This window comes from Colletotrichum siamense (genome assembly GCF_013390195.1).
Source record: "Colletotrichum siamense strain Cg363 chromosome Unknown KSG_Cg363_contig08, whole genome shotgun sequence".
NCBI classification, from domain to species: domain Eukaryota; kingdom Fungi; phylum Ascomycota; class Sordariomycetes; order Glomerellales; family Glomerellaceae; genus Colletotrichum; species Colletotrichum siamense.
In genome coordinates this window covers 2799169-2824372 of record NW_023501021.1, presented here as the reverse complement: position 1 = coordinate 2824372, position 25204 = coordinate 2799169, and the positions used below count along the sequence as shown (strand labels likewise).

The 25204-nt window shown below is 54.4% G+C and overlaps 5 protein-coding genes across 5 annotated transcripts; 3 read left to right on the top strand and 2 right to left on the bottom strand.

Moving 5' to 3' along the window:
* Positions 1 to 266: 266 nt before the first annotated feature.
* tea1 (Tip elongation aberrant protein 1) lies at positions 267 to 5113 on the bottom strand (the record flags this gene model as incomplete). The annotated part of the gene is made up of 4 exons (XM_036644140.1): positions 267 to 3948; positions 4000 to 4282; positions 4352 to 4763; positions 4832 to 5113. The coding sequence occupies 4 exons, from the start codon at positions 5111 to 5113 to the stop codon at positions 267 to 269; spliced, it is 4659 nt and encodes a 1552-aa protein (XP_036490291.1).
* A 5791-nt stretch (positions 5114 to 10904) lies between these two features.
* mip1 (Target of rapamycin complex 1 subunit mip1) lies at positions 10905 to 15818 on the top strand (the record flags this gene model as incomplete). The annotated part of the gene is made up of 3 exons (XM_036644139.1): positions 10905 to 11462; positions 11899 to 15545; positions 15599 to 15818. 3 exons carry the CDS (start codon positions 10905 to 10907, stop codon positions 15816 to 15818), a joined length of 4425 nt encoding a protein of 1474 aa, XP_036490290.1.
* A 562-nt stretch (positions 15819 to 16380) lies between these two features.
* Positions 16381 to 18808, top strand: CGCS363_v012289 (Aspartate--tRNA ligase; the record flags this gene model as incomplete). Its single annotated transcript, XM_036644138.1, has 7 exons — positions 16381 to 17200; positions 17248 to 17447; positions 17495 to 17532; positions 17828 to 18134; positions 18192 to 18275; positions 18327 to 18395; positions 18563 to 18808. 7 exons carry the CDS (start codon positions 16381 to 16383, stop codon positions 18806 to 18808), a joined length of 1764 nt encoding a protein of 587 aa, XP_036490849.1.
* A 977-nt stretch (positions 18809 to 19785) lies between these two features.
* Positions 19786 to 20508, bottom strand: CGCS363_v012288 (uncharacterized protein; the record flags this gene model as incomplete). The annotated part of the gene is made up of 2 exons (XM_036644137.1): positions 19786 to 20133; positions 20281 to 20508. 2 exons carry the CDS (start codon positions 20506 to 20508, stop codon positions 19786 to 19788), a joined length of 576 nt encoding a protein of 191 aa, XP_036490850.1.
* A 988-nt stretch (positions 20509 to 21496) lies between these two features.
* On the top strand, positions 21497 to 24300 carry CGCS363_v012287 (Vegetative incompatibility protein HET-E-1; the record flags this gene model as incomplete). The annotated part of the gene is made up of 5 exons (XM_036644136.1): positions 21497 to 21606; positions 21668 to 21970; positions 22020 to 22838; positions 22889 to 24218; positions 24295 to 24300. The coding sequence occupies 5 exons, from the start codon at positions 21497 to 21499 to the stop codon at positions 24298 to 24300; spliced, it is 2568 nt and encodes an 855-aa protein (XP_036490854.1).
* Positions 24301 to 25204: the final 904 nt, after the last annotated feature.

Here is a 25204-nt window from a genome sequence, read left to right as displayed (position 1 = left end):
AAGAAAAAGGAGAAACAAAATCAAAAAGCGCGGGGGGAATTAAAGCGAAGGTTGTTTCGTCATGAATACGTGGAATCATTGCGAAACCAAGACCGGAGTCAACCAGAAGCAGCGGTGCATGAAAAGCAAAACCCCAAAATCCCGTGAACTCCTCCCGCCTGGGAACAACTGCCCCGAAGCAGTCAAAGAATGTACAGTAGGTAATGGAAGACGCCTGGCGGCCGTCATGAAGCGAAGCGAGAGTTCATCCGCCGCAAAACGCCAGACTAAGGCCGGTCGGGTCGGCTTTTGGTCTTCGCTCGGTCGTTATCCGCCTGCTCGTCAACGTCAAGACGCTTCCGCCAGTCGGCGAGGCTCTCGCTAAGACCCAGTCCGACCTCTTCGTCTTTCCTCGTGGGAGTTGTGGCACCCTCAAAGTCAAAGGTGTTGCTCAGTCGGTAGTTCTTGTTGGTAGCTTCCCAGTGAGTGCGCAGGGTCTCGAGTTCGTTGGCCAAGTTGTCCAAAGCAGTGCTGTTGCGCCCTTCGACACCGCCAGCACCGCCGTAGGAGCTTTCGGCGTCAGAGCTGTCCTGACGCTGGTGGCCAATGCTGTTCCCGTTGGTGGGCCTAGCCGTCTCCTCCGAAGTCATGCTGGGGGCCTGTCTGCTCTGACGACGGTAGCTGTCAACGGATGACTCGACTTGGTCCAAGAGAAGTGAGACCTTCTGCTCGGCGTCCTGAGCTCGGCGCTCGAGAAGGTTGTTTTCCTGCTGGAGCTCTTCCAGATCTCGGCGGTTTACGGCTAGCTTGCGAGAGGCCTCTTCAGCGTCCTTGAGGGCACCCTCGCGCTGCTTCTTGCTATCCTCCAACTCCTTCCTGACGGTGAGCAGCTGGTTCTCGAGCTTCTCGGTCGAGGCTTGAAGGTCTTCCTCGAGGCTCTCGATCTTCTCCTGCAGAATATGACGCTCACTCTCCCAGTTAGCAGGGGCATCTCCTCCAGCAGCGGCACCAGAAGACTCCACGCGCTCCTCGAGCTCAAGGAGCTCGGACTTGAGACGGTTGTTCTCAGTCTTGTATCTAGAGAGCTGTTCCTTCAGCTGCTTCAGCATCTTTTCAGTGCCCTTAACATAGTGCACAGCAGACTGATAGTCGTTCTCAAGTTGGGTGAGCTTCTCGCGATAGGCGGCCTCGGTGGCCTCCTGCTGCGCGACCGCGCGTTGCGCGCTTTCTTCCTGAGCAGTGGTGGCGGCAGACAGTTGATCCTCGAGATCACGGATGCGTGCCTGCTCCGGAGTGTTCACACGGGGGCTGCCGATGCTGCGAGTCCGGGCCATGTTTGTGGGGCTAATACCGCGCTCCACGAGAATATCCTTGAGGGTGTTGTGTTGCACCGTCATGGCATTGGTCTCCAGCTGCTGGTTCTGGAGTTGATGCTTCAGGTCCGAGTTCCTAGCCTGCAGAGACTGTGTCTCCCTCAGAGCAGCCTGAAGCTGTCTTCTGATGGCTACACCCTCACGACTGGATTGTTCTTGGTAAACCTCAAGGCCGGCGATGCGCTCCTCGGCAGTGCGAAGCTTGTCGGCGGCTGAGTCTGCCTCCTGTTGGTATTTCTTGACCAGTGCGTTGGCGGCACTGAGCTGCTCCTGCAGAGCCTTGAGCTTCTCCGAGTCGGCCTTGCCGTCGGATCCGAGATCTCTCGTGGTAACCTTGTCGAAGCCGGCGAGGATGGCCTGTTGGTGTGTTCTAGCCTCATTGGCATGCTTCTCGGCCAGCTCCTCGGCATCGCGCAGCCTCTGTGTCGCCGCCACAAGCTCGGCAGTTCTAGTCTCATGCTCTGACTTGAGCTTGGTAAGCTTAGACTCAAGCTTCTCCCGTTGTGCGCGTTCCTCCTCCAACTTGCTCTCGAGATGCGCCTTCATTTCCACGGACGCTGCCATCGCCTCGCGCAGAGAGTCGAAGGTGTTATTTTGCTCCTTCGAGTTACCGACTGATTCGTTGTACTTCTTTTCAAAGTCCTCTCTTTCAACCTTGAGTAGTTGCATGGCCGCCATGGCCTCCGTGTACTGCACGGCCTGTTCCCTCGCCTCTTTCTGAACCATGTGCAACTCCGCCTTCAATTGCTCCAAATCCGTTGAAGTCATGGTCTTGTACGACTCGAGCTCACTCATGCGCTTCTGAGAAGCGTTCGTTGTGTCGTCAGCGAGCTGTCGGGCGCGTTTCTCGGCTTCAAGTTCGGATTTCAGCATTTCCACCTGGGCTTGGAGATCCTTCTGGTAGTTCAAGGCGTAAGCCAGCTTGCGGCTGATTTCGGTTGAACGGTCATCAACATCCCGCTCGCCATCTAGCTGCGGCGTGCTTGCAACGCTGCCGCCAACTTGGGCAACCAGCTTGGCCTTGGCGTAGACAGCTTCTTGAATGGCAGCGTCGCGTTGCTTCTCGGCTTCGGCGATCTGTTTGGCGGCAAGTATGGCTTGTTTGTCAACGGAGGCCTGGACATTGGCAAGCTCTGTGCGCATAGCTAGGAGCGCCTCAATTAGTGGCTTGTCCTCATCATCGAACGTCTCCGCGGCCCTGCTGTCGAGAACAGGACTTAAGCTTGCGTTCGGGACATATCCCGCCTTGCGCGCAAGCTCGAGTTCTGAGGCATACCAAGCATTGCGGTTCCTGGCCGTATCCAATTCCTTTAGCAAAGCCACAGTCTGGGAGTTGCGGCCCGAGGACCTGCGGTTCAGAGGATTGCTGGGTTGACGGGTGGGTGGAGGCGGGGACGCGGGGCGGTTTGCTTGTGCCTGCAGTACCTGTTGCTGCAGCTGCGGCGATACTTGCTGCGGTGGTGTCGGTTGCTGCTGTTGAGGTGGTGGCTGTTGCGGAGGCAGTTGTTGCTGCTGCGGAGGCGGTTGTAGTTGCTGAAGCTGAGGCTGAGGCTGCGGCTGTGGCTGCGACTGGGGCGCAGGCTGGACCGCCCTCAATCCGGGCTCAGTTGTGCTATCCACCGAGTTTCCAGAGCGGCTGCCTTGTCTGGACTTGGTCTTCGCAGCTTCGCTAGGCCCCTGTTCTGATCGAGAGCCACTTCTCTTCACTTGCTCCTGGGGAGTGCGACGGCCGTTTGTCACAGGGATTTCGGCCTCCTTAGGACCCGGCTCCTTGACCTCTTTGATGACTGGCGATTGACTTTGCGCAAGCTGAGGAGATCCGACCGAGCCATCTCTCTCTGACGATTGCCCGCGGATTCTGCCAACGTTGGAAGGCTGATTAGGCTTCGCGGGTGTGGGTCCTGAAGGGGGCGGTCCGGCGGGAGGCGACGCGGCGGCGGATCTCGGTACCTTGGACATGTTGTTAACAGCGGCTGGGTTGTTATTGGGTTCCGCTCCGTTGGGTCCTCTCATGCCATTGGGAGGGCTGCTCATCGCGTTGGCTTCCCGAGGAGCCCCAACCAATTTTCTTTGATCAGGGGGGCCGTTGGAACCATCGCGAGAGAGCAGGTTCCTAGTCTCAGCCGCTGCGCTGGGTCTCCTTGCACCTTGTATCCTCTGCTGCTGCTGTGGTTGTCCGACTGTCTGTTGAGCCTGTGCATCGTTCGGGTATCGAATCTTGGTGGTGTCAAGCATGTAGACGATGCCAAGGTCGCCGACGCTGGCGGGTGATGAGCTGGGCTCGCCTCCGACCACCACTACGGCCTTTCCAACGGTGGTCATGCTGTGACCTGAGCGTGGGGAAGGTGACGGGCCCATGTTCTGGAAGGTATACCAGCGACGGGATGTGATTCTAAAAGCGGCCAGGTCTCCAAGGTCGGCTCCCTCCTCTGTGCGTCCACCGAAAATGTACATCACATCGTCGACAATTGCCGCGGCGTGGCCTTCGCGAGGAACAGGGATGTATCCGATGCAATCCAGCTGTGACCATTCGTTCGTGGCGGGATCGTAGCTCCAAACGTCGTTGAACCATTGGTATCCGTTGGTACCGCCAAACCTACACCGTTTATCAGTATCTCGCGCTTCGTTGGCTGTCAGCGATACCTACAGATACATCTTGTCATTGAACGTCACCACGGAGTGGTTGGTACGGGCGGCGGGGATCTTGCCCACAGCCGGGCCTCCACTCTCGGTATTCTGAATCAACATCTCCCAACGGTTGTTTGGCATTTGCAGCTGGTTCAGATCAAAGGCGGAGAGGTCGTTCATGAAGTAGCCTTCAATCTGCCCACCAAAGATGTAGATCTTGGAGCCGAGTATGTTGAGGGAGTGGCCGTAACGGCCAGACGGTCTGGTGCCGGCGGGAAGAGCTCTCGACCATTGCCTCGTGGCTGCCTCTAGTTAGTTACTGTTCAGGGCCGAAGAGACTCCTATTCTGGGGCTGTGACGGCGCAGCTTACATGTGTTGAGAAGGTATAGTGTCTCATCCAGAACATCCATCTCGTCAACCTTGGTATCACCACCGTAGACAATGAAGGCGTTGCCGACGAGCAAACTCGCGTGGCCAACTCTTGGGCCAGGGCCCTCAGCAGTCGTCGCAAGAGGGTAGCAAGCCATGTTTTGACCAGCCTCGATCATCCAGAGATCGCCCTTGACAGTTGAACTATTGATCAGACCGCCCATCACGTAAATGTCACCCTCCTTGGAGGAAACCGAGTTGACAGCGGCGCCATATCGGGGGAAGGGACTCGGGTGCGATGATGTGTAGGTCAGTCGTCGTTGCGACCAGGGGTAAAGCGACGCATTTGGGTTCATCATTTGCTGTTGCTGAGGCGAAATGTTTTGCTGGGAAACTGGGGGGCCATTTCGAAGCTGCAAATCCGGGTCAATCAGCAGTGTCCGGTAAGAAGGTTGCGCCCGCAAATATTCAGCAAACTTACCGGGAGATCGCTCGAAGGCGGTTGTGATGATGTCTGGTCTACACTGGGCCCTCGCTGACGGCCGTAGCCCACGTCGGGGCTGCCAGCACCAGCGCTCCCATCATGGTCGATGGAGCCCACGCTGCCCGTCGGTGTTGAGCGTTGGGTAGCGTTCTTCTCTTCTCTTGCTATTCTCGCGCTGGCGCTCTGAATGGAACTTTGAGAGCCGCCGCCACCTGAGTTGACATCGCGGCTTGCGAGAGCTCGATCCTGGTTCTTCTTTGATTTGAAAAGGAACGCCATGACGGATCAGATCACAGCCTGCACGCTGGAGCGGCAGTGGACGGGGGGGAGATCGCTCGACGTTGGCCGTTTTCAGTGCGCCTCGAAGGGGTTGTCAATTGGATCGTGTCGGTCGTGTTTGAAATGTATGGTTTCGTGTGACGATGCTGTAAAAGTCGACTGGCGTGTAGTAAGGGCGATGCAGGGGCTGCTGCGTCGGGGTGCTATCGCCAGTTCGATGGAGTCGAGACTGCTGCAGCGCGATGAGATGCAGCGGATGCAGGAACGCAAGAACGGGAAAGGGAGTCGAGGCTCGAGTTTGCGGATGGCTGGGTTCGCATCGGTGGAGTTGTCCGGGGTAGTAGCGAGCGCGCGTTGCCTGGTGAGGACTTTCCTGCGATGTTCGACCTCGTCCTTTTTTTTGCGGTCCTCCTCGCCGGCGCAGTGAAGCGAGTAAGGGAGCGAGGGGTGAGGAAACGAGAGAAGGAGGCTGGGTTGGGCAAAGAAACGGGACGATGTCGACTCCGCGCGTACAAAGCTGGTTTGCTGACGGGGGTTGGCTCGTTGGATTTTAGGGGATTGGTTATTTTTTTTTCTTTCTCTCCCCGGGGCGGACCCCCTTCGAATTGCCTTCGTCTCTTTCGGGGGGTCTTATTATTATTTCGGCTCGCGGGCCTTGTCCGTGGATACGGCGCTGAGACTGTCGCTGTTGCTGGCGCCGATGCTGGTCTTGACGTTGAGAGAACGTGTCGAGGTTAAGTGAAAGGACACTGAGGCGATCAAGCAAGCAAGCAAACGGGAGGACAAGGCTGGAGGGAAAGACTCCTGTGTATCAAGTCGCTCGTTGCCTCTCCTTGGCGCAAATGTAAAAGGAGGTTTTGGGAAATGCCACAATGGGGATTGGAGAGCGAGAAGTGATGGGGATGCAGGCAGTTGCCAGCGGCACGGCAGCAGTGGACAGGGCACCCAGCATTAGCGGCAGCGGCACCCAGGCAAAGCAGAGCAAAGCAAAGCAATGCACCTCACGGTCTACAGTCCAAAGCAGAAGCAGGCCACCCACCTGCAGAGACAGCCCGCTGCTCACGGTCCTCAGGGCACCCATTGCCCTTTGGCAGCCCAAGGAGGACCTCAGAGTTGGGTAAGGTAGGTAAGGTACCTTAAGTTCCATGTCTGCGAGAGCCCAGTGGACCTCACACATGCGCTGAAGGAGGAGGTCCAGTGCCATTTGGGCCAACTGGTGGTGTCCAGCTCCCCCCCCCCCCCCCCCCATTTTGGGGCTGCTGTTCCTGCACTGACTGGCTCCGTCGGGTCGCTGCGCTGGCCTGTTCTCCGCCCACCCACGCCCACTGCCAAATGCCCGCCTTGCACTGCGCGCTGCATCTGCGCCCAGGGGCTTGTCCTTCAGCCCACATCAGCCAATAGGATCCCACGCAGCTTGTGTTCCGCTCGCTTGTGCATGGGGGTGTAGGGGGCTAGCAATCTGTAGGGGAGGGTGGCCCGTAGGGAACGGCCCAGCACCAGGCCAAAAAATAATGGGAAACTTTTTTAGAGGAGACGAGCACGGGGAGGCTGCAGGCGCCTTCGTTACGGTGGGGTGAAGAAGGACGAGGGATGGGAGAGAGGATCCTCGGACATCAGGCGGGACATCGGGAATACACCTCGAGACACGTGGCTTGGGCAGTCATCCGTAGGGCTCATCTTGTCACTGTGCGGTACCTGACCTGACCTCAACTCACTTTTTGTCGGTCTCCCCTCTGCACGGTGGCCTGTGACCCGTTTATTGTGAAAGGGGCTGGCGAACGAGGGAACTCCAACTGGGCAATTGCACCGTAACACTGTCTGGTAACTGACAGCCCAGTCCCCTCTCCCCAACCCACACACGATGGATAACGAAGTGCCCAAGAGAACCACAGTCCACTCTGGCTGCCGGGACATGTAGGTACTCCCAGGTACCTGACTTTGCCCGTCTTTGGTTTGGTACCAAACGCCCCCAGGTATTTAAAGATCTTGATGGAGACGCAAGGTTCTATTAAGGGCTCCTTAGGCACGACCTGATGCGTTCCGTTGACTGAGTCGAGAGCCCCCAAGTCGACACTTGTTGTTGTGCCTGCCTGCTGTGTGTGCATTGACGTCTGCCTGTTTGGTGTGTTGGACTGCTCCCTCAGCAGTAGCAGCATCATCATCACTCATCAGCCTCTCTTGTGCCTGGCATCATCCTTCCACCGCGACATCGCAAGCCCATCCGCAGATCCGAACTGCAACCCGCCAAGTCCCGTGTGAGAGTTGCCGTCAAAGCCAACTCTCAGCCTTCTGACAGCGATCGTCCGGACACGCCCAACGTTTGTCTTTGTTTGGCTGTTTGGTTTCTCTCGGCTGTCCAGCAGTCAAACACATCCTGGGCTCGGCTGCTAGTCCACGCCGCAATCCCGGCAGCAACGAATCTGGGTGCCACGCGCCGTCCTTGTTGGCTCACCTCATCACCGTAGTATCGCCTCCATCAACGCTCCCACCACTGTCCCCAGTCCGATGCCACGGAACGTTGCAGATCATAGGTCTCTGAGTCGGGCGACCTCCGTCTTGTATTGCCGGTCTGACGTTGCTGACGTCTGTGGTCCCGTATTGCACAATCGTATTCTGTGCCACGCCAGCCAGAGCTCAAAGTCAATCGGTCGTCCAAGACGACACCTAGGTATTTCTTCTGAACAAACATCAAGTCTCGGCCTAAGACATGGGCACACACATGACTTCCAGTATGGAGCGCCTGGCATTCCCCGCTGCCACCCCCGAGACCCTGTCGCCGCGCAAAAAGTATCAAAAAGAACGCTTAAGGCCGACTTGCTCAAACAACTTTTCTTGGCTCCAAAGAGGTCGCGACGCTGTTGCTTTGAGAAAGTGCAAGGACCCGCCTCGTCCCTCTTTGACGTATGTGCATGTCTCTGACGGGCAGAAGCGAGGCAGTCGAATGACCCGAGGGCGCAGGAATTCATGAAAATCCCAATCTGCTCCGCCCTTGTTCCTGGCCAGGGCGACAAAAACAGAATAGGAAAAGAAGATGAGGCTCGGAGCAATTGCCTCTGAGCAGAATTCTTCCATAGGACTTTCCGTTAATGGGCCGGACTGGTCCTAGGGGTGCCTCCTCCGTCGCAGCGAAAGAGGGCGGTTCCATTGAAAACAATTTCCCTTCAAGGGGGTCCATTTGCCATGAGGTGGTGCGTTTCATGTTCCCTAACCCTCCAACGCCATTCGACCGTCTTCAGGTACACGGACTCCCAGAGACTTCGAACTCGAAGACCGGCAGCGGCCGCAGGTTTTGGACGGTTGAGATCAGGAAGACGGGAATACTTTCCGGGCGGCAGACTTGGCTGGAGACGGCGAGGAGATCCATAGCCGTACACTGTGTGTAGACTACGGTCCGCTGGCGAGACGGTGATAACGGAGGAGTCTTAAGGTGAGGGTTCGAGGTACGTGCTCCACACCATAGACGTTGAGGTATCTTACCGTACTACGCCTTGGCTTGGGTCCGGATGCCGGCCTGAAGACTCTAGGAGGGATGAGCAGCCGTGGCGCTGAGACCGAGGCTTCGATGGAATGCGCGCGGAATGTTGGTAAATTAACCTACATGTTAGCCTGGCTGCTAAATCGCCAAAAAGAATGCTGCAATGAGATGGCGCGTCTGAGAATAAGATGCGACATTCTGGTGAGCTTGCGCTTGAGCTCTAGCGCAGGCCTGAAGCAGACGAGAGCCGGAGAGAAGGGCCACACGGCGCCTTCCAACTCTGATCGTCGCCTACCATGTAGGTATCCATAAGGTAGAGGGAGGGAACGCGCGGGAGAGGAAGAGAGACTGGACGGGAGAGACGCGGAACGGTAGTGAGGCTCGTGTTGGAGCAGGGAGAGTCCAGGACCGAGCCGAGAAAACAAACAGGATGGACCCTCGCGATCGCATCTGAGAGCGCATGGACGCATCGGCCGACCACGAACCGACTAGTCCATCTTATAAGGCCGTGAGTGATAAGAAAAGACAAGCCGCATTGGGGCTTCAAGCATAAACCGTCTCAACAACGATGGCCCTGTTTGGCTTCCTGTGGAGCAGAGAAGCCGCAGCCCTGGGCGTCGTCGGCGGCGTCGTCAGCAGCAGAAACGGACGATGGACGTCAAAAACAGAAACAGAAGCAGAACCTCAACCAGCGGACATTAGCGACAGGGGCAACCGGGTCCGAATGACACCTCGTACATTTGTGTAAGGAGATAAGGTATGGCAGCAGATTTGGAGGCATGTAAACGGGCGTTATGACGTGCGTGAGTCTGGGTACCTTATGGAGAGACTGGAAGAGAGAGGCGGCGGTCCGCCATGAAAAGGAAATGACATCCCCGCAGAACAGACGGATAAGAATTGAAGGGAAGCAAGAAGGAAGAGCAGTAGAAAATGAGCCAACCGTTTGGGCGAGACAATGTTTCTCAAGCGCCCGCGTTCCCGCAAGCCAATTCCCCACCGTTCCAGGGGAAAGTGCCCCAAGGACCAAGGAACGTTGCGTATTCTCCGATTTGCTAAGACGGAGAGAGCTGCGATGATCCCGCTTGGTGCCGTTTGGAGTGGCAGTGTAAACATTGACGATCGTAGCAAGACTCTCATTCGGGTCTGATATGGACGTCTGTTTTTCCCCATCACAAGATGCTTCTGGGTTGCCGATTACCTTATCTGCTGGGATTGTCTGTATCCTCCTTAGTGCCCACCTCAATCAGGTGTACCTTACCTTGATGAAATGAGTCTCGGAAGCTCTGATTGGCTAGCCACCGAAGCCACTGTTGCGCGGTGCAGCAGGAAGCGAGAGCGCGCGAACGAGTGGTTGGACGAGGAAGGTCAGGTGAAGATGCCGGCTACCGAATCCAATTGGCCCAGCACATCTTGCAAATGGACCGTGCGTCCGGTCGAGGTGTCGCTCGCTTACCTCATCCGCCGATGCGGAAGCGGGTGTTGAAGTGATGCTAGCTGGACTGGCGGCGCGGGCTGCGGGTGGTGTCGCCAGCGAAGATGCGGAGAGGTGGAGCTGAAAGGCGGTCAGGCCAGGTCAGTCGCTGTTCCAAACTTCCATTGCTTCCATCCACGGTGTCGGCCATCTCAGGACCTCGGTCTGTACCGATACCGATGCCACCCACGGCCTGAGGTCACGGTCGGCTGGCCTCCACTCTTGCTGCTCAGTCCCGACATCACACTTCTGGGGTGCACGCCGCAGCATTAGATGAACTGCTTCACATGTCATGTTGACGATTTTCATCTCCCGTCGGACAGGCTTCGGGCATCGAAGGAATTGAGAACCGAGTCGCACGCTACCTAGAAGCATTTGTTAGACCCCTAAAATTTCCACAGCCTCTCTCTCGCTTTAGCATCGTCTGCAAAGGCAGCCCGGTGATAGGTAGTCAATGGGAGCCAACGGCAGACATAGGTAGCTGCTGATAGGCTTGGTTGCGAGAGCTGACCTCAGCTCAAGGTCCCATTCCTAATTTTTTGCGGCCGCACTGATGAGGCACCTTTCCGCACCCGCACTCAGCACCTAAATCTGAGGTAGCACCTGAGCACACACCAAGCTGGGTTCTCCAAGCTAGCCGCTGGCGCTGGCACTGAACGCCAACCTGTCACTCAACTCTCCAAAAACTCCAAATAATCGCACGTCCAACTCTCGACTCCATCAACCTTTCCCCCGCCCGACTGCTGCAGTCCCGAAATGTCGTCGCGGTAAACGCTGGATGAAAAAAGGTGGTCCTCGCGCCAACACTGAAATACCCACCCGTCGTCACCGAATCGGCACGCACCATGACCGCTGCTACCGTGCAAGAACACCAACCTCACCCCCGTCCTTCGCCCGCCAGCCATCTCCGACAGTCGAGCTCCTCCAAGCCGCCCACGCTGTCTTCCTCTCAACCCCGCCATTACCCCAGCATATCGCGAAGGACCAACAGCACCGCGCTGCTTGGTGTTAATGGAAGTCCTACGATGCCTCCCCCTCAGCGTCCCAACGGCGCTTCTGCCTTCGCCGATGCGACGGCGCAACCCTCTCCGTCAAATGGCCACCCTCCCCTAGGCCTCCAACGATCCACGAGCCACGACGACTCTTCTGCCAGGCGCCCATCGAGCGCGCCTGGCAACAAGCAAATACCTACCATCGGATTCCCGGCTGGCGAGCAATCCGACTCAGACAGGCCGAAGCGGCCATCAGTAAAACCGCTGCTCATGCGATCAAAGAGCGAATATGGAGGCTCCCGACAGGCCGACGAGGTCGATCACTCCGAGGAAGACATCCCGCATTGGGGCGCGAGACACGGTTTCGAAGAGTATCACGAGTCCCCGGATGTTATCGCTGCACTGGCCAATGTAAGTATACCATTTTCTCTCCTTGATCCGAATCACTTGCACGTCTTCCTTTTTCTCCATCCAAAGCTCTGCGCCTCCCCACTTGGCGGCCTTGTGGCGGCGTCCCCCAGCTAGCCGTAGTCACCGTCTGCGCGCGCCGCGCAAAGAAAGGAGACTCGTGCTTTGCTGCCGGCTTCGTACGCCATGGCTGCAGCATACTCGTCCGGATTCCAGTCCTGAGGGGCGCCGCGGGGCACCACAGCACCCGACTCCGGGTCAACATTCCATTCTTTTTGGGATCTGCGAGACCATGCAGTCACCCGGATGGATGACAACAATGGCTGTGCCAGCAGCCATGGAGACAGATGATCACCATTGCGAAGGCGCTGCTTCGCTGAGCCACTGGGATCTGCTGATATCTTTACGCATCTTGAACCGTACTGACTCCTGTTTCCAGAACTGGTACATGTACTGGACCGACAAACGACACGAGACGACCGGCAAACCGAAGGCGACGTTACACGAGTTGCAGGATTGGCGCATGCGGGACAGGCTCAAGACCGTCTCTGCTGCCCTAGCTGTGTGCCTCAACATCTCCGTCGAGCCTCCTGACCAGCTCAAGACCAACCCAGGTGCCAAGCTCGAGGCCTGGACCGACCCTACCACTCCGCCGCCCCAGAAAGCTCTCGAGAATATCGGCAAGGCACTTCAGGCGCAGTACGAAACGCTTGCCATCCGCACGCGGTACAAGCAGTATTTGGATCCCTCGGTCGAAGAAACGAAGAAGTTCTGTCAGTCTTTGCGTAGGAACGCGAAGGACGAGCGAGTTCTGCTCCACTACAACGGCCATGGAGTCCCGAAGCCTACTGCCAGTGGCGAGATCTGGGTTTTTAACAAAAACTACACACAGTACATTCCGGTGTCACTGTACGATCTTCAGCAGTGGCTGCACGCCCCGACGATATACGTCTGGGACTGTTCTGAAGCTGGAAACATCCTCAACAACTACCATCGTTTCGTAGAGAAGCATGAGCAAGAGGAAGACGAGGCCGCTGCGAGAGACCCGAACTACGAGAAGACTGTGTTCCAGCCATATATACACCTTGCTGCTTGCGGCGTCAAGGAGAACCTTCCTACAAACCCCCTCCTCCCAGCAGATCTGTTCACTGCTTGTCTTACAACTCCAATTGAGATGGCTCTTTGGTTCTTCGTTCTCCAGAATCCCCTCAAGACCAACATCAGCCCAGAGAGGGCCAAGAAGCTACCGGGAAGATTACAGGAGAGAAGAACACCACTTGGTGAGCTGAACTGGATCTTTACAGCCATCACGGACACCATTGCGTGGACAACGTTACCAAGACATCTGTTCCGCAAATTCTTCAGGCAGGATCTCATGGTCGCTGCGCTATTCCGCAACTTCCTGCTTGCCCAAAGGATCATGTCAGTCTATGGCTGCCACCCGCAGTCGTTCCCTGAGCTCCCTGAGACACGCCAGCATCCTCTTTGGGCGAGCTGGGATCTTGCCGTAGACATGGCTTTGGCGCAGCTCCCCATGCTCGAGAGGAAGGAGAATGAGGGCATTGACTATGAGTACCAGAACTCAACCTTCTTCACAGAGCAACTGACGGCGTTTGATGTCTACCTGACCCGGGGCGACGCCATGTCTCAAAGGCCACCAGAGCAGCTTCCCGTTGTTCTTCAAGTTCTTCTCAGTCAGCAGCACAGAGTTAGGGCTCTGATTCTTCTCGGAAGATTCCTTGATCTGGGGCCATGGGCTGTGCAGCTTGCTCTGAGCATAGGCATTTTCCCCTACGTATTGAAACTGCTGCAGTCAGCGGCGGCGGAGCTGAAGCCTGTCATGATCTTCATCTGGACGAGAATCCTGGCAGTTGACATCACATGCCAGGGCGATCTCATCAAAGACAGTGGCTACAACTACTTTGCCCAAATCCTCAAGCCATCTGAAAGTCTGCCCGTCGTCAACGAAGCAGAGCACAAGGCCATGTGCGCTTTCATCCTGTCCATGCTTTGCAAGGACCACCGTCCCGGCCAGGGCGTGTGCAACCAAACGGACATCATGACCTACTGCTTGGTCCACCTGCAAAACCAAGAGAACCCTTTGTTGCGGCAGTGGGCTTGTCTGTGCATCAGCCAGCTGTGGCAGGAGCTCCCCGAAGCCAAATGGCGCGGTATCCGGGAGAACGCTCCAGCGAAGTTGTCATTCTTGACAAAGGATCCGTGCTGCGAGGTCCGCGCAGCCATGCTCTATGCCATGACTACATTCCTTGGCATAATGGACTTGACTGATGAAGTTGCTCGCATCGAAGAGTCTATTGCCTGGACATTACTGGATATGGCCAACGATGGAAGCCCAATGGTTCGCCGGGAATTCCTCGTTTTCTTGTCTCGGTTCATCGTCCGTTTCGAGAGCAAGTTCATCGTTGCTGCGTACGAACAACTGCAAGAGGAGAGGGAGTACCTGCTGTTTCCTCCAGGTCAAGATGGCATGGATCACAAGATGGGGTTGCACTATACGCGCAAGGAGAACAGAAACCCTGACGGAACTATCAAGCCTACGGCTCACGGTTTCGCGCATAATACTGTCTTTGCTGCCTGTTGGAAGCACGCCTTGATGCTCAATGTCGACCCTCACCCCGAGGTTCAGCGCGATGCAACCATCATTGTGGATTACGTCCACCAGGCAGTCGCGACTTCGGCCATTGGCGAACATGCTCAGATCCTAATTGACGATATCCGCAAGAGGGCGAAGCGAGCTTCCACAAAGAATCACTTGAACTTGAACAAGCGAAGCACTGCCATCGGAGTCTCCAACGCCATGGCGACCCCACCGCTAGCCTCCCCGAGCTTGCTCCGCCGCACAGCGAGCTTGCTGTTCACGCTACCTCTGTTCGGCAACGATGGCAAAGCGGAGAACGGCGAGAAGCCCAACTACGGCTCACCAGCGCCCTCACCAGGACTGCAAAGGGTGGGGTCCCAAAAGATCAAGGCTCCTGAGCTTGCTGCCGCGCCACCAGAACAGAGCGACCCTACGGCAATTCATGCCAACTATCACGTCGCGCCAGAGCCCGTTTCTGGTGGTTATGAGGAGAGAAAAGTAGGCGAGGAAACTCCAACTTTGCCTCTCCGAAGCACTTTCTTGGAGTGGTCCATTGAGTACTTTTGCGAGCCGCAGATGAAGCCCAGCGAGTCAGATGAGCCCGGCAGTACCGAGTATAACGAACGCCTCTGGAGAAGATCTCGTAATGATTTCATCCTGACTGAGACGCAACCACTCAAGCAGTATGCTGGCAGTCACAAGTGGAACAACCAGCTTGGCATCACCAATAATGGTTCACAGCCGGCCAAGATGGAGTTCCACCAGTTTGAGGACCATCTTGCTGTGGCCGACGATGGGAATACGGTCTGCGTGTGGGATTGGAAGAAGCACGCTCGACTCAGCAAGTTCTCAAATGGCAACCCTGAAGGGTCAAGAATCAGTGACATGAAGTTCATCAACGAAGACGACCAGGCGTTCCTGATGACGGGTTCGTCAGATGGTGTGATTCGGATCTACCAGAACTACGACTCGGACAAGTCCATTAACTTAGCCTCGGCCTGGCGGGCTCTCACGCACATGGTCCCCAGCAATGTCAACTCGGGCATGGTATTCGATTGGCAGCAGTCAACGGGTCGCGTGCTGGTGGCTGGCGACGTGAGAGTAATCCGAGTGTGGTCTGCAGCATACGAGACATGCATCATGGACATTCCCGCTCGGTCGGGGTCCTGTGTCACCTCTTTGACCTCTGATCAGATGACGGGCAACACGCTCGTCGCTGGATTTGGAGACGGTGCTGTTCGCGTTTTCGACACGCGTCTGAGAGCACAGGACTCCATGGTCAAGAAGTGGAAGGACGAGACAGACAGGCAGTGGATCAAGAGTGTCCACATGCAACGTGGCGGACAACGCGAGTTGCTCAGCGCAAGCAGGAACGGCAAGGTGAAGCTATGGGATATCCGCATGGACCGGCCACTCCAAGTTTACCAGGCGACGCGGGATACTCTCCGGACAGCCAGCACCCATGAACACCTGCCGGTGTTTGCTGTGTAAGTGAACCAAGACTCAATCTTTCACGACAAGGTACTGACCAGACACTTAGTGGTACTTCCGCGCATGCCGTTAAGGTTTTCAACTTCGACGGGCATGAGTTGTCTCGCGTTGAGCCATACTCGAGCTTCCTTCAGCAGAACAGGGGATCACCGATTGCAGCCACGTCCTTCCACCCCCATCGGCCCATTCTTGCATGTGCAGCCCGGGGCGATTACCACGTGAATCTCTTCACCTGCGAGAAGTCTGAAACGAATTCTCTGGTTGCTTAGTTCGCATCCATTGGAAGCTAAAAGACCTTCTCTACTGTATTCTGAAAACGGCACTAGAAAGATTTCATTGCTGTATGTACCTATCACACGTTTTGCGTTCATTTCAGGGCGGCAGCATACCAGGATTGGCAATTCAGGTTTGGCGTTTGATTCGGTAGCATTGTGCGCCACGGGAGAGGAAGGATTGATTGAGATATCTAATTGTAGTAACTTGCTGGCCTAAAAGCCAATTGAATCATGAAAATTGCATTGTGCCACAAGACTGCCTCAATTCCATGAACCAAAATCTAAACTACGCGGATTGAGTCACTCAGGGAACGCCTTTGGTGCATGGGGAAGTCGCACGCGGCTTATCGATAAGCAAGAGCTCCTTACCCCACCTGTGCGCTGCCCCTCCATCGAAATATCCAGGCCGTGGTGTCACTCGTTTTTTTTGAACAGTCACACCGAAAGCTCAGGCCACGAGAGTCACGGAATCGCCCTTTTAAACGCAACAACCCGACGGCCAACCCTCCATTCGACTCCCAATTGTTTCCTCGAAAGATCAAGCTCGACCGCAAACATGGCTGACGCGCCGACCGAAAAGCCCACCGAAAACCCCGCCGCCGCTGCTGCCCCCGCAGGCGAGGAGGGTGGTGAGAAGCAGTCCAAGAAGGGAGCGAAGAAGGCCGAGGCCAAGGCGAAGAAGGAGGCCGAGAAGGCCAAGAGAGCCGCTGAGCGCCAGGCTGCTGAGGCCGCCGCGAAGGCTGCCGGCGGTGCTGGTGGTGAGGACCTGGCCAAGGACAACTACGGCGATGTCACCCCCAAGACCAAGGTCGACGCCGAGCGCGTGAACCTGAAGGCCATTGGCGACGACCACGTCGGCAAGAGCATCAAGCTCCGCGCCTGGATCCAGAACTCGCGCATGCAGGGCGCCAAGATGTGCTTCGTCGAGCTCCGCGAGGAGCGCGATTGGGCTATCCAGGGCGTGATCGCGGCCAGCGCCGAGGGCAAGCCCGTCTCCAAGCAGATGGTCAAGTGGATTGGCGGCATCTCCCTGGAGTCTTTTGTGCTCATCGAGGCGACCGTTCAGAAGCCTCTCGAGCCCGTCAAGAGCTGCAAGGTCAGCAACTACGAGCTTCACATCACCAAGCTCTTCGTTGTCGCCCCTGGCCCCGAGTCCCTGGCCATGTCGCTGGCCGTCTCCAACCGCGCCATTTCCAGCTTCGACGACGAGGACCCCAATGCTCCCCCGGCTGACAAGGCCGTTGAGGAGGTCAAGGCCGGTGTTGAGGGCGTCAGCATTGACGACAGCAACGCTATGCCCAGCGCCAGCATGTCAACCCATCTCAACAACCCGGTTATGCACAAGCGCGCGGCCTGCCAACAGGCGATCGCCGACAGTATGCTCTCCAAGACCCAAGACCAGACTATATGCTAACGATCGCAGTCCGCATGCAAGTGAGGAAGTTATTCGCTTCCTACTTGGACTCGCAGGGCTTCGTCCAGTTCGAGCCTCCCTGCCTTATAGGCGCGGCGTCCGAGGGCGGAGCCAACGTGTTCCAGCTCCCTTATTTCGAAAAGAGTGCTTGCTTGGCCCAGAGTCCACAATTTTACAAGCAGTTTGAGATTGCCGGAGGCCGAAAGAAGGTACCAAAAATCCGTCTTCCGTCCAGAACAATTATTGACCACTCTAGGTATACTGCATCGGGCCTGTGTTTAGAGCAGAGAACAGGTACGATTTTACAACTTCGTATTTGAAAGATTCTTGCTATTCGGGCAGTGTCAAAAATCTATGCGGGCAATACACACGTTTCCAATCAATCAGATCAATCGCATTAGCCTAACCCGACTTCACGCTGCGCACAAATGAAGCTATCGCGGCCATCTTCGGGCGTCGTTGTGTGTGGTTGAAGTGGCGGTTCTGATTGGTTGGAAAGGTGGGTACTGTGCGAATATATCTCTGACACTGTCCGGACAGCAAAACGCATTTGATATGTTGCAAAAGCTTTGTATCTGACTTTCATCAGCAACACGCCGAGACATCTCACTGAATTCACCGGACTTGATCTCGAGCAGGAGATCGAGGAGGACTATTCCGAGGTGATGGACACGCTGGAGAACGTACTTCTCTACATCTTCCGTGGTCTCAAGGAGAGATGTGCGGAGCAGATCGAAACTGTCCGCGCAGTCTACCCCAGCGAGGATTTCCTTCTCCCTGGTCCTGGCGAGAAGGTCCTTCGCATGACGTTCGCCGAAGGACAGAAGCTCCTCCGCGAGGAAGGCCCCGAAGAGTACCGCAACGTTTCCGACGATGAGGATATGTCTACGCCACAGGTACGCTTGGCCCTGATCCATTCGCTTTCATGAGCGTCCGCTGACACAGCACTCTAGGAGAAAGCCCTCGGCGCGCTGATCCGAAAGAAGTACAACACCGATTTCTTCGTGTTGGACAAGTTTCCCGAGGGAGCCAGACCCGTAAGTACTGACAAGGTTGATTCAAAAGGAGTTGTGCTCATGACGAATTAGTTCTATGCTTTGGAGGACCCCGAGAACCCCAAGGTCACGAACGCCTACGACTTTTTCATGCGCGGTCAGGTAAGTTTTCAGAGTTGTCATCGACTCGCCCATGGCGAATATTCCCCTTATGGTGGTGCGGGCGGCTGGCCGCTGCGATGGTTTCTCGCCGGACGAACCTATCTCTCCTAAGACAGAAGAGAGGCTTTTACGATTTACTATGGTTGAACGAGCTGACATTATCTCAGGAAATTCTGTCTGGAGGCCAGCGTATCCACATCCCCTCCGTGCTTGAGGCTCGCCTGCGCAAGAAGGGCATCGACCCCAACAGCCAGGGCATCAAGGAGTACGTCGATGTGTTCCGCAGCGCTGGTGTTCCTCCCCACGGCGGTGGCGGCATCGGTCTTGACCGTGTTGTGGCTTGGTTCCTTAACCTGCCTTCCGTCCACCTGGCGAGCTACTACCCTCGCACCCCCAAGAGACTTACGCCTTAGATGGATCAAAACGATGAAAAAGTTTTGGTGGAAAACTTAGCTTGAGTAAAGAATACAATATGTTGTCAACATCACATGCCTCTGCGACTGAGAAGTCATCGTTGCGTAACGTGACTTGCGCAGCGAGGTCAACTAACTTGGTATCGTCGTTAAAACTATGGGTTGGCAGGAATAACGTACGGGTTGATCGAATAGAAGCACTTCGGATGAGTTTTCCTAGCCGAGCAATGTCAGGTGGCCATTCAGGCAGTGTCAACGCACGCGTGTAGTCCGTACACCCTGTCGGATCCCGTACTTTTCCTGTGCTAAAGCGACTACATTTCTCAGGTACTTCCTTTCGTTGTCGCTGCTATTGTCGCTATCGTTGCCGGCATCGTCGTCGTCTATCGTCGTTATTGTTATTGTTACCCCGATTGTTTTCTCTACTACCTTCGTCCTTGTAAAAGTTACTGGGGACATTGCTCGGATAGCCAAGTGACACTGCTCAGCAAGCAAAACTCCTGCGAATACACAAGAATACTAGCGACTGATGCAGTTATGCCATTGAAGTTTGCAAGCTTGAGTTCCTCAGAAGAAATGATCGCTGGTGATTCGAACCCCTCTTCTTTCGAGGATACCAGTGCGACCTTTAGGGACCAAGCCCAAGGAATCTCAACCTATGGGCATAAGCCTTTCAGGAAGTAGATGGGCATGAACCCTTCAAGAAGTCGTGAGCATAAGCTCTTCAGGAAGTTTGATGAGATTAGGCCGATGCCAAGGCTCACGCCATTAGAAAGGTAGAAAGTTCGGCCAACGCCGGTGGAAAAGCAGGAGCAACCTTGCCAGCATCGCTATCATGATTTGTTTGCCGTGGTAAAGGCCTTGAGGTAGCAGCTGCAGTAAGTAGTCCAGATCTGCGCCCGCATCGTCTTCAAAGTGGAGGCCTCAGAAGGTTCGGCCTGCGAAAAAGAAATCGTCGGAATCGATGTTGGACAACTCTAGGACAAGTCTAGGCCGAGAGATTCGACGTCAGAGTACGAATCCTCTTCCGCGGATTCTGACGCGCTATCCTCCCCAGTAGGACCACCTCCCTCGTTCTGAGGCTGGGAATCCACAAGGGCATCACCGGTCATGATGAGTTTGATATTGGCAAAATTGGCGGCAGGAGTGTTTCCAGGCGTCGTGGTAGCGTGGGATAGTCTCATGTAGGCGGTATCACATGCCGGGTCTTCGGACGTGAGATGAGAGTCCGACGCAGGAGGAAGAGCTGTTGAAGCTGAAGGCGTGTTGATTGGAGGCGTGTGGTGCGGTCTGCCCGTGGGATGTCTGTTCTGAAGAGGCAGGCGCTGCACTGTTTTTTAGTGAAGCAGGGAACTGACCGATCTGCGATTTGTATGGACTGCTTCGAGAGTGCGCCTATAAAATCCCCCTTTTCTCTCCACAAGGTTGATCTCCTTCGCGAGGGTCTTTGCTGCTTATTTGTTCTCGCACACGATCCAAACATAGCCCATGTTCTGCTGCTTGGCCTTCTTTGCTCTGTCATCCTTTTCTGGCCAGTAGTATTCGACCTGACGCGGGCGAATGATTTCGTCGACGTAGGCTTCTACCTGTGATTCCTTCTTCAACCAGTGAAGTTTCTTCAGAAAGACAACGTGACCGTTGGTCTCGCGAGGAGCCAAAGTGTCCTTGATGTTCTGAGTCGACATGTGGAAGGAAGGCATCCTGGTCCACAAGTTAGCTACCAAAGAAAATGGAAAAAAGTAGAATGGAAATCATTATTTGCTTGTAGGTTTTCTTGTGCGTGATTGCTGTTTTTTTCGGGTGCGAAAATGTTGCAATTTCTGTCGAAGAAATTGTTTCTGGTGGTGTTGTGTGTTATGCAGGAACTTTCGAAATGCCAGTGAGATAGAATTTGTCTCTGGCTATCGAGGTAGGGCCCATTTCCAATCATTCTGTCAGGCTTGATTGGATCTGATCGGCTGATAGCCCCAACATCTTGAGGAAGCCGCGATCCCGCTATTAAGCCACTACCTTCTGCTCTATCTTATCTGCGGCCTTCACCTACAAACTCAAGCTCACGATGCTGTCCACCGCAGCGAGGAGTGTGTGATGGTTCATAAAAGTGTTCCCGCGGGGACCGCATTATTTTCCTTGTGTCTGCGCGGGTACGTTCCCTACGTGTTCAATCAATTTCATATCTTAAGTCGTTGAGAAAGACAGTTGACAGGAACAATAGCCGGTTTAGTACAGGAAAAATAAGGTGTTTCCTCTCGAGTTGCTCGCGACAACTAGCTTTATCCTCGGTGAGAGCTATGATTAGGCCATCTTCATAGGTAACCATCCATCCGGCTGAACTCAAAATCTGCTGCTAGCTACAGCTTTCGATGCAACATGGCTAGTGGAGGGGGGTTACTTCGAAACGATGAAGATATGTTTTCTTCCCTCGTAAACGTGCTACAACAACTCTGGCTTCATTGGAATTGAGCAGCGTACTCGATTATGATGATTGGTTACCTTTCATGTCAGTGACCCACGAAGCTGCAGATGTGACCAACGAATGGCTTTGGAAGGCAACCAATCATCTGCACGTCAAGAGGGCGCAGCACTCAGATCAGCGAAGCGGCCCGTCTCTACAGATCAGACTGGACATCAGAAAAAATAGATTCTCCTTTGAACATAGCCATTACGGCGAGACTTCCGGCAGCAATAATGAGCTTCGGTTTCGGAGTAGGCGACTTTATCGCTGTGCTGGATAAGGCGAAGCTCTATCGCGAGCGCTTCGCCGATGCTCCGGATCACTTCGACTCTCTTAGTCGCGAGTAGGATTGGCCAGTCATCGTTATATCTGACTAGTGTGTCTGACGGCCGTTTGCTCTATAGGATTGCATCCCTTACGTCGATACTAGAATACATTGGCCATGTCGAAGACCAGCTCACTGAGGACGAAAAAGAGGCCTTAGCCCCTTCCATCAAGGAATCCACAAAGCTTCTGGGCGAGCTCGAGAAGATTTTCAATGAGAACACGAGCTTGGAGAAGCATGAGGGCACGAGCAAGCTGACCAGCCTGAAGCCTCGGGCCGTCTGGAGACGCCTAAGGATAAAGCCCGAAGACATTCAGAAACTGCGACAACGGATTACCTTGAATGTCCATTTCCTCACCGCGATCAAGGGGTTTAGGGACAGGTAAAGACGTGTCGTCAGTAGCACTCGATCGTGCTGACTATGAGTGTAGCGAGGCCATACATGCCACGAAACAAGTCGTGACTTTGATGCATGATGAACAGACAAGTCGCCAAGAAAGAGAGATCCTGGATTGGTTGACAACCACCGACTACGCGCCGCAGCAGCGGGACCATCTTTCCCGCAGATATACCGGCACCAATCAATGGCTTCTGGATTGCGACAAGTACAAGTCGTGGATATCAGGCAAGAGTCAGACCCTCCTTTGTCCCGGGATGCCAGGTGCGGGAAAAACCATCATGGTTTCCGTCGTGGTAGATGACCTATTTCATCGGTACCAGAACGACGCCAGCGTCGGCATAGCCTACGTCTACTGCAATCTCGAAGGTCAGGAGAGACAGACCTACTACGACATGCTTTCGAGCATCACCAAACAACTTGCCCAATATCGCTCTCCAATTCCAGACAGCCTCAAAGCACTCTACGACACCCATCACAGAAAGAAGACCTCCAGGACTCTGGAAGATACTATAAATGTGCTTCAGGCCGTCGCTTTCTCCCATGATAGAGTCTTCATAGTCATTGACGCTTTGGATGAGTGCGAATCCAAGAGTCGACATGCGTTGCTGTCGGAAGTCTTTCGGCTGCAAAAGCGACACCCAACGAATGTATTGGCAACCACCAGAGAGATCCCTGAGATCATTGAATGTTCCAACTTCAAGAACGCAAATACCTTGAAAATTCAAGCCAGCGACGTTGATGTGTCGCGGTACATATCGAGTCGCACACCAGACATGCAAAGTTTTGTGCAAAGGCGTCCCGAGATTCAAGAAGAAATACAGAAAGGTATTTTATGCAGAATTAACGGAATGTGAGTTCCACTACCCGGCAGGACATGAAATGAAATACTCATCAACTCAGGTTTCTTCTCGCCAAGTTGCTCATTGACTCGTTGTCCTATAAGACAACCCCCAAAGCCGTTCGAAAAGCCCTGGTTGCTGCTTCTGCCGAGGACAATACATACGCGTATTTCTACGATGAGGCTCTGGAAAGAATACGTGTGCAACCACCTGCGCGTGTTCAGCTTGCAAACCAGGTCCTTTCTTGGATCGTATTCGCCAAGCGACCGTTGGAGATGAATGAGCTCCAGCATGCCCTGGCTGTGGAGGATGACGAACCAGAGATTGAGGAAGACAACATCCCCTCCTCCGAGATTATCATTTCTTCATGTGCGGGCTTAGTGACTCTTGACGAGCAAGGCGGGATTGTTCGATTGGTCCATCAAACAACACAGGAATTCTTCAACAAAAGAAAATCATACCTGTTTCCGGAAGCTGATGCCGAAATCACGAACACATGCGTTCGTTATCTTGGCCTTGAACAGGTTCAGCGACTAATTAGAAACCATACCCGGTGTATTCCATCTTGGCGAAAACCGTATCACTTCGAGTCTTTCGCCTTCAAAGACCTCCGGAAGTCGAGATTCCCTTTCTGTGAATACGCTGTCCTATACTGGGGACATCACGCAGAAAATTGCGACACACTCCAAGAAAATGCCGTCCATTTACTCAAAAATCGGGAAATGCTCCAGAGTCTAGCTATCATTTCACGGGATCTCATGGGAGAGGACGTACCATCTGTAGGAGCACACTTAGCAGCATCGTTCGGTTTGCTGCAGGTGTTCAAAGATCGATTATTGCCTACAGACGAGATAAGTTTCGTCGACCGCGAGGAACAATCGATTTTATCATGGGCAGCTCACCGGGGTCACGCCAAATTGATCGCGCACATCCTAGAAGAGGACACGCTACAACTAAAAAGGCGCCACGACCGAGGACGCATCGAACCTTTCCACATGGCACTCTTTAAGGCCGTAGAGCTTAGCCATTTAGATGCGGTTGGCAGACTCCTCCATTTTGCCTCGGTTGAAGATATCGACTTTGAGAGCGCGAACGGCCCTTCACTTCTGTATCTGTGCATCGGACAGAGAGATGTGACAATGATCCGCCTGCTCCTTGAGCGGTCACGACATCTACTGTCGGGTATCCAGAAGCAAACGTCCGCCAAAGGCGTGAAACTTGAAAACATGGACAGGTATCACGGTACTCCCTTGGCGTTCGCGGCCTGCAAAGGCCTCGATGAGACAGTTCAACTTCTCTTAGACTACGGAGCAAATATCGAAGCACTTGACAGTACTGGAAGAAATGCCCTGTCACGAGCTGTTCAATCAGGCCACGTATCTACCGTAAAGGTACTATTACAAAATGGCGCCAAATTTTTGAGCCAACCTGACAAACCAACGGCGCTATGGCCATCGAAGAACCAAGACTTGATGGTTGAGTTGTTGATAAATGGTGGCGCGGACATTGAATCGAGAAATGAAAGAGGCATGACTGTGCTGGCATCTGCAGCAGAGGCTGGCCAATTATCGATCCTGGTCATACTCCTGGATAAAAAAGCCAACATTGAGGCTAGAGATAATGAGGGGCGGACTCCCCTGTGGCATGCCCTCGTCAATAAGCAAGATTCATCATTTGAGGTGCTCTTAAAAAGAGGAGCAGCGGTCGAAGCTGTAGATCGACACGGAGACATGCCTTTGCATTTTGCTGCCAAAAACTGTTTGATCTCGATGCTAGCAATGCTCCTGGAATCCGGGGCTCAAGTTGATGCTCGCAACACAAAGACAGGCCAAACCCCACTTTGGCACGCTTTTTCTCATGAGCAGACCCTGGCTCTGGAGATTCTCATATATCACAAGGCCAATATCGAAGCCAAAGACTGTACAGGACGTACTCCTTTGTCATTTGCCGCTGGAACGTCCAATCTACCAGCCTTGGAGACACTGTTACGACATGGTGCTGTCGTAGATACTTCGGATGAGCATCATCGAACGCCTTTGTGTTATGCTGCAATGGCAGGATCATCATCTTGTCTTATAGCCTTAAAAGAGAAAGGGGCAGAGATCAGCTGCCGAGATGTTAACAATATGACGCCCATCATGCTAGCCGCCGAATCAAGGAGACTTTCGATGTTAGGGAATCTCTCGGAACTCGGTAATGATGTGGCAGTCCGTGACAAGTTTGGTCGAACTGCACTATTGATAGTCGCAGGGGCTGGCCGCGACTCTGTATCAAGTACAGACAACTTCAAGAGCAATCGTGGCCAAGGAAACGAGGAAAATTCTGAAATTGATTCACCGGCGTACGATGACATTTCGTGCATTCTTTCAGGATATCA